Source organism: Leishmania braziliensis, chromosome 36 (assembly GCF_000002845.2).
Source record: "Leishmania braziliensis MHOM/BR/75/M2904 complete genome, chromosome 36".
NCBI lineage: Eukaryota > Euglenozoa > Kinetoplastea > Trypanosomatida > Trypanosomatidae > Leishmania > Leishmania braziliensis.
Window position 1 is genome coordinate 674,202 of NC_009327.2, and position 15,911 is coordinate 690,112.

At 58.5% G+C, this 15,911-nt stretch overlaps 5 protein-coding genes across 5 annotated transcripts; all 5 read right to left on the reverse strand.

The window, feature by feature from the left end:
• Window positions 1-3,813: 3,813 nt before the first annotated feature.
• LBRM_35_1830 (putative universal minicircle sequence binding protein (UMSBP)) lies at window positions 3,814-4,644 on the reverse strand (the record flags this gene model as incomplete). Its single annotated transcript, XM_001568753.1, has 1 exon — window positions 3,814-4,644. The coding sequence occupies one exon, from the start codon at window positions 4,642-4,644 to the stop codon at window positions 3,814-3,816; it is 831 nt and encodes a 276-aa protein (XP_001568803.1).
• Window positions 4,645-5,767: 1,123 nt separating this feature from the next.
• Window positions 5,768-6,676, reverse strand: LBRM_35_1840 (putative proteasome beta 5 subunit; the record flags this gene model as incomplete). The annotated part of the gene is made up of 1 exon (XM_001568754.2): window positions 5,768-6,676. The coding sequence occupies one exon, from the start codon at window positions 6,674-6,676 to the stop codon at window positions 5,768-5,770; it is 909 nt and encodes a 302-aa protein (XP_001568804.1).
• Window positions 6,677-7,699: 1,023 nt separating this feature from the next.
• LBRM_35_1850 (putative tRNA pseudouridine synthase A) lies at window positions 7,700-9,778 on the reverse strand (the record flags this gene model as incomplete). The annotated part of the gene is made up of 1 exon (XM_001568755.2): window positions 7,700-9,778. One exon carries the CDS (start codon window positions 9,776-9,778, stop codon window positions 7,700-7,702), a length of 2,079 nt encoding a protein of 692 aa, XP_001568805.1.
• Window positions 9,779-11,036: 1,258 nt separating this feature from the next.
• On the reverse strand, window positions 11,037-12,674 carry LBRM_35_1860 (conserved hypothetical protein; the record flags this gene model as incomplete). Its single annotated transcript, XM_001568756.1, has 1 exon — window positions 11,037-12,674. The coding sequence occupies one exon, from the start codon at window positions 12,672-12,674 to the stop codon at window positions 11,037-11,039; it is 1,638 nt and encodes a 545-aa protein (XP_001568806.1).
• A 631-nt stretch (window positions 12,675-13,305) lies between these two features.
• On the reverse strand, window positions 13,306-15,672 carry LBRM_35_1870 (conserved hypothetical protein; the record flags this gene model as incomplete). The annotated part of the gene is made up of 1 exon (XM_001568757.1): window positions 13,306-15,672. One exon carries the CDS (start codon window positions 15,670-15,672, stop codon window positions 13,306-13,308), a length of 2,367 nt encoding a protein of 788 aa, XP_001568807.1.
• Window positions 15,673-15,911: the final 239 nt, after the last annotated feature.

Below are 15,911 nucleotides of genomic sequence, written 5' to 3' on the forward strand. Positions count from 1 at the left end.
CACCTCCCGCCTCTCTTTCTCTTGGGTGTATCAAAAAAGTCCGCTCAAAAAGGAGTTCAAGCAAGACGGCATCGCGCACCGCGCTGTTCGCTTCAAAGGTGCATCATAGCTGAAGTAGGGTCGCCATGCGGCAAAACACGAGCCGCACGCACTCCTACACTAAAGGTCAGAGCAGGACAACGAGATCACATCAGCAGCGGAGGGAAACACAAACGAGCAGAAAAGCCAACGCCAAGCTGTCAAAGCCACCATTGTGCCATACGCACTCTTCACACACGCACGCACCAGACACACTCAATATAACTTGTTGAGTAACGACGACACACGAGGAGGCACGTCTCACGCGTCGTCCGTGTCTCGGTCAGCAACACCAACGGCATTCACTCATGCTGTTGATGTCTTTTTCTTTTTGACTCTGCGCAGCCTCCGCCCACAGTGGACTAGGAGGCGCCCTATCCCCCTGCCGATTTCGCCTCATCTCCGACCTTCACACCACCTCAGGCGCCTGGGGTGTGCATCACTGCCTCTCGCATCGGAGGTCCATTTGCAATTGTGCTCTGGTCTTGTGCTTTGCCGCGTTGCATGATTGCTTCTTTTTTGCTAGAGAATTGGGGAGAAACACACCTGTCGCTGCCGGAAAGTGCAACGGACTACTTCAGCACCGCAGTTGCAACGTGGCGATGCCGCACACCCGCACACACCCGCACACACACACCCGCACACACACACACACACACACACACACACACACACACACACACAAAAGCCTCAAACCACATCGCCTCTCTGCACGCCACACATCCAGACGCTTTACATGCTGTTTTGTGTGTGCAGGTGCACCATCACTACACCTCCCCACTATCGCTTCCCCTCCCTTTGCGCAAAAAGAAATGACTACGAGAGTGGCTACCCGCCATGGGTGCTCTCTTTGCCTGCTCGTCGTTAACATGGCGATCCACCTGCGCTGTCTTCTCCACACCCCCTCCCACTCATACGCCAATGCCCCTTCACTTCCAAAGCCTAAACATCCATGAGAGCGCCTCCTTTGACCTGCACAACGTGTTCAAAACAGCGAGACTAGCCTGGTGAATATACAACGTATGGCACCACCACCAAAAATCCCACCCTCGTCGTTGAAACTGCTTACAGCACTGCCACTGCTCTCCCCCTCGCCTGTGCGCTTAGTGACACAAACAAATCGCCAGTGCGCCGCTGTTGCCGTGTATGGCGCGCGCGCGTAGACAAAGCGTGCCCAGCTGTCCTCCTCAGTGACGACAGTTGTACACGCGGCATAAGCTACGCATGCTTATACGTGCGCGCGCCCCTCCCTCCAAGGACTCGCACATTCTTCTTGCATGAATTACGTGACGTCTCCGTCGTTCAACACCACCGCATGAGCACGCAGATCACTTGACTCATTAAAGATTGAGAAGAGAGCACAGGATGAAGGCGGTGTTGCACAGAGTAGCCATGTCTTCACCTCTGACGCCCTCCCACCTTCTCCGGCCGTTAAGCGCATGACAGAACATCGGAAAAAGTGAAGGGAAAGAAAATGCTTCGAGAGTACTGCGGTTAAGGCGTTTCAAGGAGAGTTGTTTTAGCATGCGTGCGTACGTGAATACGCGCGCAACATTCTAGGAAGGATGACGACGCAGAGTGTAGGCAGCAAAACCTCGGTATCGAGAAGCGGGGAGACGATGCTCGCGCAAAATCCCCGCACATATGGGTGCACCGGCACGCACCAGGATGCAAGAGAACGAGGCGGAAAGGGAGAAAGATGATACCTGGATAATTTAGCAACTCTTTTCCCCGAGTCTCACGCGAGGCACACGCACGCCGATCATTCTGCCCACTGTTTCTGCATCACTGGTACACTCGCACCTGCGCTGCCTTCCTGCAGCACTCTCCCCTGTATTTCCTCCTCAAGAGGAAAAGTTAGTGCCGCACGCACGCAGGAGCACACACGGACGTGGTTGCGCAGAGTCGAAACACATGCCTGCGCATGACGTAGCGCCTTTGAGCGATGGCACCCACTGCACCGTACACCGCGCCCCCTCTCTACGAAACACCCTCACAAGGTGGCCAAAACTTATGCATTTGTGGGGAATTTTTTTCGTTTTGCTCGGACTTTTGCTTTTGTTCGCTCATTTCAGTACATGGCAGCTGCTTTATTCGATCTCGCAGAGGAGTAAACACAAGATGCACACGTACACGCACACACCCGCAATCCCATAGTGAGAGCGAAAGTTGATAGAAGAGACGAAAGACTTAAGAGAAACGAACAAATAGTGCGTTAAGAGCCAAAAAAAAAAAAAAAAAACAGAAACGAAGAGAGAAAAACAGCTCAGTAAAGGTGCATGTGGGTGTGTATGGGGGGGGGGGGGGCACAAAGACGTCGCCCACACTTAACAGTAGGAAAACGAAGGGGGGAAGCAAAAGAGAGGCGATGCGCTGCAAGACATACACACACACGCACAGAGAAACACGCTTCTTCTTTGGTTTAGACCTCCCCGCCTGTGGAGCGGAGAGAAGTGGGCAGGGGAGAGAGAGTGAGTCCTGTCGACGTCTTCCATAAGAGCCACACTTGCGTTGGGCCTCATTCTTGTTTTCTGGCGTCAACAGTCGCCTTCAGCTCGGCTGCATCTTCATCACAAAAAAAAAGAGAAGTTGCAACCACACACTCCCTCGGGCGTTGTTCTTTTCCCTACTGCCTGGGCACGCGGGGGGGGGCCGGTATGTTGGGACTTCCTTTGTGAGCTGATCGCCGCCTTTCGCGAAAGGAGTGGAGGACGCAACAGCCGTGACAGAGAGAGAGAGATGGCACTGCGCGTTATCCTCCCCTTCTTCACACCACCTAAACCGAGACCTGCCATGTGGTGTGTTGTGAAGCAACCACCTTCTCCTTGCTCATCTTGTTGCTTTCTTCCTTGAAAAAATGTGGATGCGTTTCTTAGCGCCGTTCTCTCTTTATTGCGGTTACACACGCGGTGCACCATCGTCGCCGTCATTGAAGGGCAGATGCAAAGTTCTGTTTGGGGGGAGGGCTCATTTTTTTTTTTGCTTTCCGTTCTGAATGGTTTTCTTCTCCTCCTCCTCCCTTTGACTATCGAGATGGAAGCGGAAACAAAAAGTGCAGGAGCAAACTCCTTGCACAGTTGTCGTTGCAAGTCCTTAGGTGGACCCTGCGCACATGCTGGATAAGAAAGAGGGAAGAGGGCAGAAAGCACCAGACGGCGGAGGCACGCAGGAAAAAGAAAAAAGAAAACGCATGAAGTCTAAACCGTTTCTTAGCATCTTTTCAATCTTATTCGCGCGGCGGTGGTGTTGTGTGGCTCGACTTGCCATCAGGAAGTGATGGGAAAACAAAGGGGTCCGCGACGAACCGGTCGTCACTTGTGTCACTCTCATTTTCCTCTCCCACTGAGAAGCGGGGAGGAAAAGAAGCAGTAGCGGGCACCGGAGCTGAGAGAGGGGGAGGGGGGTGAAGAAGAGCGGGAAGAGAGGCGGGCGAGAGAAGAAAACAGAGAAGAGAAAGAAGCACAAATATGCAGATTTCCCACCTGTTTCTCAAGCGCCTGAGCACCACTATATGTTATGCTTTATTTCTTACACATAACACCATAGCCCCCCCCTCCGTAGTTTGTCTTCGCTGGTATCCACCTCCTCTTTGTTATCACGACCGTTTCGCTCGCCCCTGGTGGCATCGCCCCTTTCACACGCATGCGCTTCTTCGTCACCTTTTATGTTTATCAGGGGCCCTTTCATCCGCTCAGAAGATCCGTTTCGTTCATAATCTCAACTCTTCGTTTCGGTTTAGCTGCTGGGGCAGTCACGGCTGATGTGGCCAGAGTCACCGCACTTGTAGCACGTGCGGTCACCACCGCCGCGAGAGCCGCCATAGCTGCCACCGGCCTCCGGGCACTCGCGGCTCATGTGGCCTGGCTTGCCGCACTTGTAGCACGTGCGGTCGCCACCGCCGCGAGAGCCGCCATAGCTGCCACCGGCCTCCGGGCACTCGCGGCTCATGTGGCCTGGCTTGCCGCACTTGTAGCACGTGCGGTCGCCCGCGCCGCTGTACCCGCCCTGGCTGTTGGGGCAGTCACGGCTGATGTGGCCCGACTCGCCACACTTGTAGCACGTGCGGTCGCCCGCGCCGCTGTACCCGCCCTGGCTGTTGGGGCAGTCACGGCTGATGTGGCCAGCGTCGCCGCACTTGTAGCACGTGCGATCGCCACCATAGCCGCCCTGAGCGCCGTTGCGGCCGCGCTTCTGGCCGTACCCGCCGCGGCCTCCGCCTTGGCTGCTAGGGCAGTCACGGCTGAGGTGACCCTCCTGGCCGCACTTGTAGCACTCGAAGCCCTTGGCCGCACCCGGCTTTGCGGAGTTGGGACAGTCGCGGCTCATATGACCCGCCTCGCCGCAGCGGAAGCACGCCATGGCTCCAGCCGCACCAGACTTGGCTTCGTTCGGGCACTCGCGGCTCATGTGGCCCGCCTCGCCGCAGCGGAAACACGTCGTGCTGCGCTCGTCACCCTTGGCATCAGCCTCGGGGCACTCGCGGGCGTAGTGACCCTCTTTACCACAATTGCGGCAGCCCGTGCCGCTCTCGGTGCGCGGACGCTTGACGTCTTCGGTTTCGGACATGTTTGCGGGCGATGAAATAAAGCGGAGAGGTCGCACCGTAGTGGTGGTATGAAGCACGATGACAAACGAAAAGGAGAAGACGACTCAGAAGGAAGACGGCAAGCAGAAACAACAGAAGCTCTGAAGGTGAAATTAGAAAAAAAAAAGATGCGTGAGTTACTGAATAAATACGTGAGTAATGCAGTTGGTGGATGAGCGCGTGCCATATGGTGTAGCCGAGTGCGTCACGTGGAGAGAGCACGCGCGCAGGCCCATAAGCATGGGAGTAGTCACGTGAGAAAACAGAAAAGGCACAGAGATGAATATGAAATGGTGGAGAGCAAAATCAGGCGAGTACGCTTTTTTGTAGTCGAGGGGAGACTCACTTGACAGCCTCGGCTGCATACATCAAGAGGGTGCGCCCTGTCGCGGCCCAGATTGAGCTTGTACCGTAGAGGAGCCCGACAGAGAGAGAGAGAGAGAGAGGGGGGCCCTGGGGGAGAAGAGGTCGCACACATGGGTCGCTGGTTTGCGGATACCAGAACCCCCTACTATGTTCGACACCCAACCGGTTACAATGCCCATGTCCTTAAGGCTCGACATGCACTTTTATTTTTCCACTGTTTTTGATTGTTGGGGGGGGGAGAGTTGCGCTTTCAACAGCCACTAAAAGCACGCGCACACGAGCACGCAAGGCTCTGCACAACAACTCAAACACAACAAGAGAGAGAAACATGCCACACATACGTAAACACAGGGCGTCCCCGTCTCCTAACGGGCACAACAACATAGAAGAATGCGCACATGCATCACCACACACAAGGGAAGACGGAGGTAACCACACAACGCCAGTGAAAGGAAAGGGGGAAAAAGAGCACCACCGCTTCACCTAATGGAAATAGAGAGGAAGGGAAGGACTGGCGCACATCTCTCGGAGGGAAAGGCAGAGTGTGTCATCCTCCGTTGCAACCGCGAGGCAAGACAACCGAGGAAAGCTAAAAGGCATCGATGAGGGGTGGACACAAATACGAGGGCGTGAAAATGCAGGGGTGACACGTATATGCGTCCGCGCGAGGTCAGCCCACAAGAAGTAGCTCCGTATCTCCTCCTCCCGCTGTTCGTCAAGGTGCAGGCTGGTCGCTCTCTATTTGAAGGGGAAGTAGCGGTCGTAGAGCTTCGTCTGGTCATCGCGTGAGATCTTAGTCCAGCCGTTCGCGTGGATGTGGTACACCGTCACGATGCCGCCAGAGGCGCCATCGCGGTACGTCGCGTGGAAGATAGAGCGGCGCGCCAGGTCACACGCATCCTCGACAGAAAGGTCCTTGCGGTAGCCTGTGTCAAGCACACCGTACGCGTAAATGGAGCCGGAACCAACACTGAAAAGGTCCTGCTTCACGCGAGAGCCCTTGTCATCCACGTAGTAGAGCGAGGGACCAAACTGATCCCAGCCGGCCACCATCGTGCCCATCGAGAGTCCGTGGTTGCGGTAGGCATATGTGATGTTCGCCAGAATCTTGCTCGCCGCCGCGACACTGATGCGGCTGCCGTTGCGCAGCTCCCACAGACGGCACTCCATACCGAGCACGCGCTCCCAGTACTGGCAATCAGCTGCACCACCAGCAAGCGTACCGAGTAGGTAGTCGTTGATCTCCAGGACCTTCAGCACCGTCTGGGATGCAATGTACTGGCCTGTCGACGCACGCGAGTCGACGGCGACGATGATACCACCGTCGAAGCGGAAGGCGAGGGTCGTCGTACCTTTCTTCATGTCAATCTTTGGGATTGCCCTCGGCACTGGGCACGATGCCGTCAGCGTCCAGCAGCGGTTCTCACCGTGCAGGTGGCGGCTGGAGTCGAGCGGGTCGGCCGTAACGGCATCACAGGAGGCTGGAGACCCTTTGGTGGTCTGCTGTGGAGCGCGTCGGTAGGAGCACAGCGACAGCGGTTCGTCTAGCGTGTCCTCATTTATGTTGTGGTACGTGAAGGGGCCGATGTGTGGGCAGTCCTCCAACGTGAAGTTGGACGTCATGATAGACTCGAAATCAGTGAACATGGCTGCGGGCGAGCGAGGCGCTACTAGCACACGTGTGAATTCGAAGGGGGAGGGGAGGAGGGGGCGAATGGAAAAGGTAAAACGTAGGAGATGCACACGCACGCACGGCTTGAGGAGGTCGTATGTATGTATCCGAGAGCTAAACTATTGTGGCGGTATGTGTGGGCTCGGTTTCCCTCCGTGGTCCCTCGATTGTCAGCGTTGATGCGGCTGATGTGTGCGGTTAGGCCAATTATAGAAAACGCAGAGAGGACGTGAGCGAAGAAACGCAACCAAAGCGGGGAAAGAGGCGCGAGGCGGAGAACGTACGCAACGGCCGCCACAGTCGTCCATGCCAAGCAGAGAAGCGAAAGCAAAGGCAAGAGAGACGAGTGCGCAACACACTCACTCACGCACAGGCGTAAGCAACAACAAAAAGAGGGGGGAACGGCAAGGGGATGGAGAGGAGCCGAGAAGAACAGAGTGCGCACGCGTGTACACACCGCCCCGCCCCCCCCCCCTCCCTTTTGTATCCGATAGTAATGAGAATCTGCACACACCTCGCGGTGCTCGATGCGAGTGCAAGTTCTCCAACAGAAACTCCACAACAAGAGGCCTTTTTCCAGGCGTGGACGGTAGACGAAATGGGAGAGAAGGTCTTTGCGCTTGACAAGCCTGATGTAGAAGCAACAATGCCTCTTTCTTTGTTTTGTTGTTTCTTCTCTGCTTCACTTGTCACCGCAAACGGCTCTCCGGTGCACCTGCTCCCTCACAGTGAGCACACACGAGAGATGCCACGGTGGAGGCTTGCGCTGTCACCGATGGACATCCTATCTCCCCTCTCCTCATTCCTGAATGAGCTGGTACGTAGCCCACGAACACAAGGGACCGGTGGTGCAACGGGCTACACCACAGAGATACACAAAGTGACGGCGCTTAAGAGTGTAACGGCCGGCGTGGCGCGTGCAAGAGACAACGCCCGATCGCACCAAAACACAAAAGAAAACAACTGTGAAGACCACCTCCGAGAACACACCGCACACCTCAGCGAAGGGAAGCAATATCCTCCACAATCGCGTCCTCGCCTACCTCCTCATCGACTTCCGCAAAAGGCGTAGCCACGTCGTCGACGGCCACATCCCCCACACTCCCGCGGCACGATCCGTTGGGGAACTCGCCTGGAAGCGGAAGGAGTTCCTCACCTAGGTGACTCGCGTGTCGCAGCTGTTGTGCTCGCTGCTCCGCGAGCGCCTGAAGTTCGCTCGATTCCAAATCCAGCACATCTTTGACCTCTTCGTAGGTGTAGTTGTCGAGCTCCTCCAGCTCCTTTGGCGTGAGTTCGCGATGTTGGCACAACCTGCGAAGCCGCGAAACTCGCTGGCGACGAAAGTAGGGCCAATCGCGCTCAACGAAGGGTTTCCAGGCAGCGCCAAGGTGCTGCGAGTAGAACGGTGGGATGGTCACCTCGCGAACGGAGCCAACAGCGAGGTTGGAGAGAGCAAAAGGCCCGAATGAGATGCGGCCGCCCCGCTCCACCGTGCGGCCAAGATGCTGCATCAAGTGCGCGATCGGCATCGATTCGCCACGCACCTTCACCTTAACGGAGTAGCGCGACTTGGTGGCAGGGTTGACAAAGAACTCTGTGTTTCGATAGCGACGCCCGTTGATTTGAATGCCCTCCGTGTTCAGCTTGTGCACAAGGACGGGGCCAAACGCTGGCCGAACCCGCAGCATGTAGGTCCGCTGCACCATCGACTTGGGGCTCTCCAAGAAGCGCGAAAGCTCACCGTCGTTCGTGAGGAGGAGGATGCCGTGAGCGCGCATGGGCAGCGAGCCAACAGGGACCAGGTGGTCCATGCCAAGAATGCGCGCGTGCTTCGTGATGAGTGTGCGGCCCGCCACGTCGTTTCGGGAAACAATAACGTTTGCTGGCTTGTTGTACATCCACAGCCGCGGCGGCGCAAAGCGCAGGCGGGACTGGTGACCAGCAACATGCACGTCATCCTGTGCCTCCACCAGACGGAATGGGTTGCGCTCCACTACGTTGTTGACACGCACCTGCCCACTCGCGATGATGGCGGCCGCCTCGCGTCGACTGCAAAAGCCGGCCCGAGGTAGGGTGCGCAGGAGGTGCACAAACCCAGGACGCTCCTCCCCTTCGGCCGAGACACCTGCGCCGTCACCCGACCTCATAGCTGAGGCGCAACGACCGGTGTGGGCGGCGATGGCGGCCAAGCGACGCAGTAAGTCGTGCTGAGAGGCGCCCGGCACGGAGTCGTCAGTGCCGGCCAGGACCTGCATTGCACTGGCAACCTGAGCAGGTGACACCCCATCTTGCAGAATGGGCCTGTTGCAGGTCGCACGCAGCAGGCTGTCTCGCGCCGCGTCGCCCGGCAGCGCTGTCTCCTCCTCTTTCTGGGGCGCCAGATCTGCCAAGGTGGTGGTGGCGGCTGCGCCACTGCGCGACGGTTCGGCTTTGCGCTGCAAAGCGAGGGGGTTCGGCTGCTGCTTTGTAACGCGATTGCGAGCCTCCACCGCCGAGGCTTCTCCGTGCTCCGCCAGCATTAGAAGCTCGCTGGCAGAGCGGTGGCAAAGGCGCTGTGGCAGAAACGTCTCACTGCGCTCCTCCCGCAGCTTCTCCGCCTTGAGCTCCATCAGCCGCTCTCGCAGCATGTCGGTCAGCTGCACTGGGGTGTCTCCAAACTCGCGATACGCCCCAACGTCGCCACGGTCACCCTCGATTGTTTGGTCAGCCGGTGCCGCGTTGCTCTCCGTAGATAAGCACAGCCCACCGTGACGACGTGCATTGCCGCCGGTGAGCTTGAGGATGTCTGGGGAGGCGCGCTCCACCGTGTCGCGGGCGCTACCGTACGCACCACTTTTTAGCTTGTCCGCGATCCCGCCACGCACGTCAAGGCTGCCCTCGTCAAAAAAGGACCCGAGTCCACTCTCCCGCCGCTCCCTCTCCGCGCGCTTCGCTGGCGTCACGATTCCGTCGGTGTTAACCTCATGCGTTGCCGCGTGCCAGCGGCGAGTGCGACTTGCCTCGGCGGCCTCTGCGGACGCTGGAACAGCTTTAAGGTGCGCCACCGCACGGGGAAAGTACCGCTCCACGTCAACCATGTCCTCCGCAGCGCTAATGTCGAGCGAGCGCGGCACCGACACTGCGTCGACATCGAGAAGGGCCGCTGGCTCTGGCGATGAAGAAGAGGAGCGAGTCCTGCGACACCTTGACGAGTGCAGCTCCCCCCGAAGACGGCGATGAGAGCCTCCGCGGCGCCTTCCACGGCTTTCCTGAAACGAAGAAAGGCGGTGAGATTCACCCGCAGTGCTACTGGTGCTTCCTTCACTGTTCATGGTGTCGCCTTGAGTGCTCGCAGCTTGCGTAGTGGAACTTGAGAAAGGAGTTTCCACGCCTCTGGTAGCGCACCACCGCATGGACGCTCCTCCTCCAAAGTGCAGTCGACATAGACTTCGGCCTTCGACGCAGCCCTTTGCCGCCTGCCTCGGGAAAAGCAAAGGCACCAGAGACCACCTCATGTGCTCGCTACCAGAGTCTTTTCAATGAGAGCCCCACACGTGAAACACAGACGAAGAAACAGTCTTCACCTTCACAGAACGGCAGTGTGTGCGGGTGTGTGTAGGTGTGCAGCTCCCATACATCCCCTTGGGCAACAAGTGGCAGCGCAACGGCGTCACCAACGCATGTTTTAGGGGCGGTAGTACATAATCACCGAGAGCACCAGAGACACAGAAGTGAGGAGAGAAAAGCAGTTCGGAGAGGGAAGGAGTAGAGCCAGAAAACGAAGCTACATCATAGAGTAGAGTGAGAGTAGGAGGAAGGAGGGAGGAGGGAGGAGGGTAGTAGAGCGGTGAAACTACAGGAAAAACGGGTGAGGGGGAAGTGAACCATCGGTATCCTTTGGGCCACCAGCCATGACCATCCGCTCTCTCTCTCTCTCAGTCAGTGTCCTAGCACCGGCATGCCAACGCCGCTTTCTCTTTTGCGGGTATGTGTTTCTTTTTTCGCTGGATTCCTCTTCCTCACGGTGTGCCCCACGTTTGCGGGGGGGAGGGAAGGGGGGGGGGAGAAATCACAGAGGGATCGCATGACCTCCGCTTTTCCTCAAGCCGTCACGGAAAACAAAACGCGCTGTTTGTGAATTGCACCGCTAAGAAAGCGACTCGCCGCCATCTCTCTCTCAGAGTAGTGCCGAAGGAGGTCATGAAATGGGGATAGAGGGAGATGGCGCGCAACAACACAGAGCAATCAATATCGAAGAGTCAGCTGCATTTGGCGGCCAGAGAGCCCTCGCACGTCCCCCAGTGACCATGCCACACGGGACAACCACACCTTTTTGTTTGTTTCTGTCTTGAACACTCAGTACATGATGGTGCGGCAAAGATGATGGCGCGCCTTTCTCGGAAGCATATAGCGCCCCACGTACCACAAGGCGTAGTCGAGATGCATCACGTTGCAGGACTTCTTCTCTGGAAGCTGCACCGCGGCCCCTGGCACCTCTGCTGCCGCCGCGCCAGCGCCCCTTGCAAGCAACGCCTGCTTCTGCTCTGGGGTGTTGAGAAACTCCAAGAGACGCTCCGCGGCGATCAAGGTTGCCACGCGGATTGACACCTCCTCTACCGAGCCCGGCAATAGAAGGACGTGCCGGTCCACAAGGCAAGCGAGGTGGTCGTCGTACAGGAGCAGCCCTGCTGCGCGCAGCGCCTTGGGAATTTGATAATCGCAGCAGATGCTGAGCTTTGCGCTATCAACGAAAACACCCGAGAGGGACGAGTGCAACCCCGTCGTGCTGGACTCTAAACCGGCATGCGCCACGCAAGCGGCTCGATCTGCTAGCCACGAGTCCGCGGGGGCGGAAGGTGGAGCGGTAGATATACGCGATGTTGAAGAAGGGCTGTTGGCAGCCTGGTACCGCCACAACGCCGTCAGCGCTTGCTCTATCGCCAACGCGGTCAGCTGACTGAGCTTCAACACCGGCAGAATCCGCACCCTTGAGGCGGCCTCGCCGGCATTTACGCTAAGGCAGCCAGGGCCTTCAACAGGCACACGCACAAAGTCACAGTAGCGCGGGTGAAAGCGCACGAGTGCGGGAACAAATCCACAAGATGCCTTGGCGGCCGCTGCTGCGTCAGGCGCGAAAATAAAGCCATCACATTCGCGAAGAAGTGCGTAGTAAGACGTTCGACGTGAGACAAATGCGTCGGCAAGGGACAGCAGCAGCTCGACGCGCTCGCGGGTGCACGGCATCCACAGCGGGGTAACGCCGTCCTCTCTGCACCCGATGAAGCACACACTCAGCGCACTCATTGCGGCCGCCGTGTCTCCCCGAAAGCACTGGAGAAAGTCTGGATGAAACCACGGAAGGTGGTGCACCTCCACAGCACGGCGGAGGAGGTACATCATGGCTGCAGATCCACGTAACAGCGTCGCAGTGGCAGTGACGACCGTTGGAGGTGCGCCGAGTTCCGTTGGGGCTGTGTTCGACGGCTCGGTGAAAAGCTCTGCGACCGCAGCAGTGGCGGTCGTGCCCCTGTTCATCAACCCCGAATCCCCACTTGGCGGCTCAACGGCGGCGTAAAACCCCCCGAACCCTGTCACCTCCTCTCCTACGCGGGCAGTGGTGCATCTGCGACCGTTGCACGGCACCTCTGCCCAATGGCAGAAGTCGATTGCCACGAGCATTCCAAGGTAGTTCACCACCGCCTTCTCATCACACCGCAGCGACTCGGGCACGCTCAGCAACCAGTGGTCAGTTATCACGGAAGAGCACGTCGCCACATCTGTGTCAATTGCTGAGCTGCTGGTGTACAGCTCGTCGTGGATGCAGTCGAGAATGGCGTCGAAAACGTCCGCGCGCTGCTGGAGGAGACTTGCCGTCACTGGTGGCACGGTGGCATGCAGAATGCTGAGAGCCACATTAGGGCGCTGGCCGTAGAGACGGTAAATGGTGCCGCGCACAGACTCACCCGTGTAAGAGGAGGGCACGGTGCAGGCCATTTAGGAAGGGGCAAACACAAGGGGGTCGAGAGAAACAGCGGGAGGATGCCATAGGGAGGGCCCACCCCTTGTTGGCCTGAACCGGAGAAGGAAAAAGGGAGGAATGCACGGAGGGAGTGAAAGTGAGGGAAGCGAGTGCGCACGGAAGATGCTGCAACCCTACGCATTACGGCATAGGAAGAGGATAGCGTGGCAGGAGGAAGTCCGGCGATGGCGATGTCTGTCGCCTTGACGCCACCCGTGAGAACAGGCATTCCGCACGACGTCCTGTGACTCACAATATTATTCGTGAAGACCCAAACGCTCCATCACTCGCTCTCGTTCTCTTTCCCTGCGCGTGTGACGATGCCCTCGTGGAGTGGTGGGGGCCTGTGGCTCACACAGCCGATGGCTGAAGGTGAGGCGCCGAGGAAAAGTGAAATAAGAAAGGAGGGAAGAAAACACACACACGCACACACACACACACATACACACATACAACGAAAAGAGAGGGAGAAATAATGTACATTGATGACGGTGCTGGTACCTTGGGTGTACTTCCTCCGTTGTCGATGTCGCTCCGCTCCCTCGACTCGTGCATCAGGGGGGCAGAGGGGCGAAGGTGGGAGAGAGGGATTGCGCGCGTCTTCTCCTATGCCCCCGCGACAGACTCATACACAGATGGAGGGGTCATGCGACGCAGTGCATCGATGGAGCTGTGCTGCACTGCCTCATTTCTCAAGAGCTCTGTGCGGTCCGTGTACTCTTGCAGGAGCAACCGCTCCATGGCATCCCACCATTCCGCGGGATGCGTCATTGTGGACGTGGGCATCGACAGCAAAGACGACGAGGTTCCTGCAGGCACGATGGCAAGAGCAACAGCACCGGTGGCGGCATCGTGAGGCGGCGGACCAGCGCGAATGGGTGGGTGGCATCGCATTAACGACGGCGTGAAATCCCGTAAGAGAAACGATGAGGCACCAGGGAGAAGGCGCGATTCGAGACCGCGTCGCACCCGCTTCGGCAGTGGTGGTGACAGCGACGAGGCGTCAGTCTGGTACGCCGCATCGGCTTTACCAGGCGCCTCGCCCTGCTTGCGAGCGGCGGTCACAAACGCATCGACTCCCTTGGCGAAGAGAAACTCTCGCCAGTAGGGGCCGACGACATCTGTACTGGTCGTCAGCCGCCGACTCCCCTCGGCAACCAGGGCGATGGTCACCGCGCTCCCCCGCCGTGACGCCGTGTGTGACGACGCGCGCGCGAGATCGGCAACGCCTAGGCGCTGCGTATGCTTCGCAGGACCATTGCAGAGCGCCTCAGTCGCAGGATTCGCGAAACCGTCGCGCATGAGTCCCGCCGTCGGAGCTGCGCGCAGCTCCGACGGCGTTGACGTGGCCATGCCCTTCAGTAGTGGCCTCTGACGCGCCATGCGCGCGACAGCCTGAAGACGACACTTTTGCTCCTCCAATACCACAGGCAGCACAGAGTCGGCCGTGCCGCCGAGGCCTTGCACCGCTCCTACGAGGCACCGACGCAGCTCAGTCGCAGCGCACGCGACGCGGCCGGCCACCAGCGGCCTGCACGTTCTCATGCCTGCAGTGGTGGTAAAGCAGGACAAGTCGGTGTCCCCTCGTGCTAGCCCTTGGTAGTGGAGTCCAAATCTCAGAAACGGTGCCACGAGCGCGGCAGAGACGTAGCCGTGCGCGCGCAGCTGCTGCTGCATCTCCAGAGTATTACTGCGGATGTCGCGTAGGTGCTGCACAGTGCACCGCCGACTCGCATCGAAAATACGCGGCCGTCGGATAAACGTCAAGGCCGACGCGAAGGCTGCGGCGTAGCTCAGCGAACTGTCAGTATTGACTGCAGACTCAGCCGAGGCCACCTGTAGCTCGCCCGGAGACGCGGCAAGTGCACCCATGTCACTCTTCATCAGTCCAGCGGTGGCGTGTGCTGCACGTCGCACCTCTGCATCGCTGCTGAAGAGGGGCGAGGTAGGGTATAGTAACGACGCCTTCACTTCCTCGAGAAGCTGCCGCTCCTCCGGCGAAAACACGAGGCGGTACTCGCACAGGCGCAGAGCTTCATCGATGTCAAGACGGCCGTCGCCCTCCTCTTTGCCAGCATACGAGCTGCTACCGATGTTTGCTAAAAGGCTCGGGCGCGATTGCACTGGTGAGCCCCAGGCACTGGTGCTTCCGTTGGCGTTGTCAGTCGCAGAGAGCGGTGACGTCTCCGGTCGCCGCGGTGATGCAGTCGCCTGCTCCTCCTGCGCAACAGCGTCGCCGCACGGCGCAACTGAGTTTACTATGACTCTCGGCAATGGTAACAAGGGCACTGCAGTACCCCAGGCCATGCTCGACCCCTCAGTTGACAACAGGCCGTGCTGCGTGTACAGAGGGATGCGCCGAATTGCCACCCCAGCATCCCACATGCGTGGGTCATTGAAGAATGTCTGGTGGCAGTGGATCATGAAGAGAAGATGCCGCAACAGCAGATCGCGACGCTCCACAGTCTCCTGGCGGCACAGCACCTCACGCATGTGTCGGTCGTTGATATGCCGAATCGACGCAGCGTAGTGCGGGGTCCTCCGCCACGCTCGCTCGAGTACACGAACGGCCGTCTGTTGAAGGAGCTTTGCGCGGCGCGCCTCGACGAGGTGATGGCTCCCGTACATCCGCAGCGAAGCCTGAATGGAACAGAGAGCCGCGTCCAGCTCGGCGGCGCGAAGGGGATTGAACTCGCAGGCTGACTTCACACTACTGTAGAGGGAAAGATGTCGGTGGAGAAGCCGGCGCGCCTGCACCCAGTGACTGAGGGCCGCTTTGATGACCCGCTTGGCTGTGTCTGCGCGCAGTTCCTCAGCTCTCTCTTTTCGATAGAGCTCCGCACGAAGGCGGTGCAAGAACCGAGACTCTAAAAGAGGGGCGGCGTCGGCAGTTGTAAATTCAGCGCTCAGGCTGCTAGACATGTTTAGGGGTACGGTTGCTACAGGGACAGTCCGCTGGAGGTACCGGTGCATCAAGAACCAGCGCACAGCGCGCTGCACGCGATGCAGCGCGATCCCCTCAGAAATGTGGTGCACCGAGCGCGAGGGGTACGGCAAATGCCGTGGGGCGGTGGTTACCATCACAGACCCACCGCGGGCCGCGGAGATGTAGCGGCGGACAGAAGGCAAGGGAGCAGCAGCACTACCGACGCCATCGGCAACAGAGCGCGTCTTTGTCGATGCGTGAGAACGCGAAGACACTCCCTGTGCGC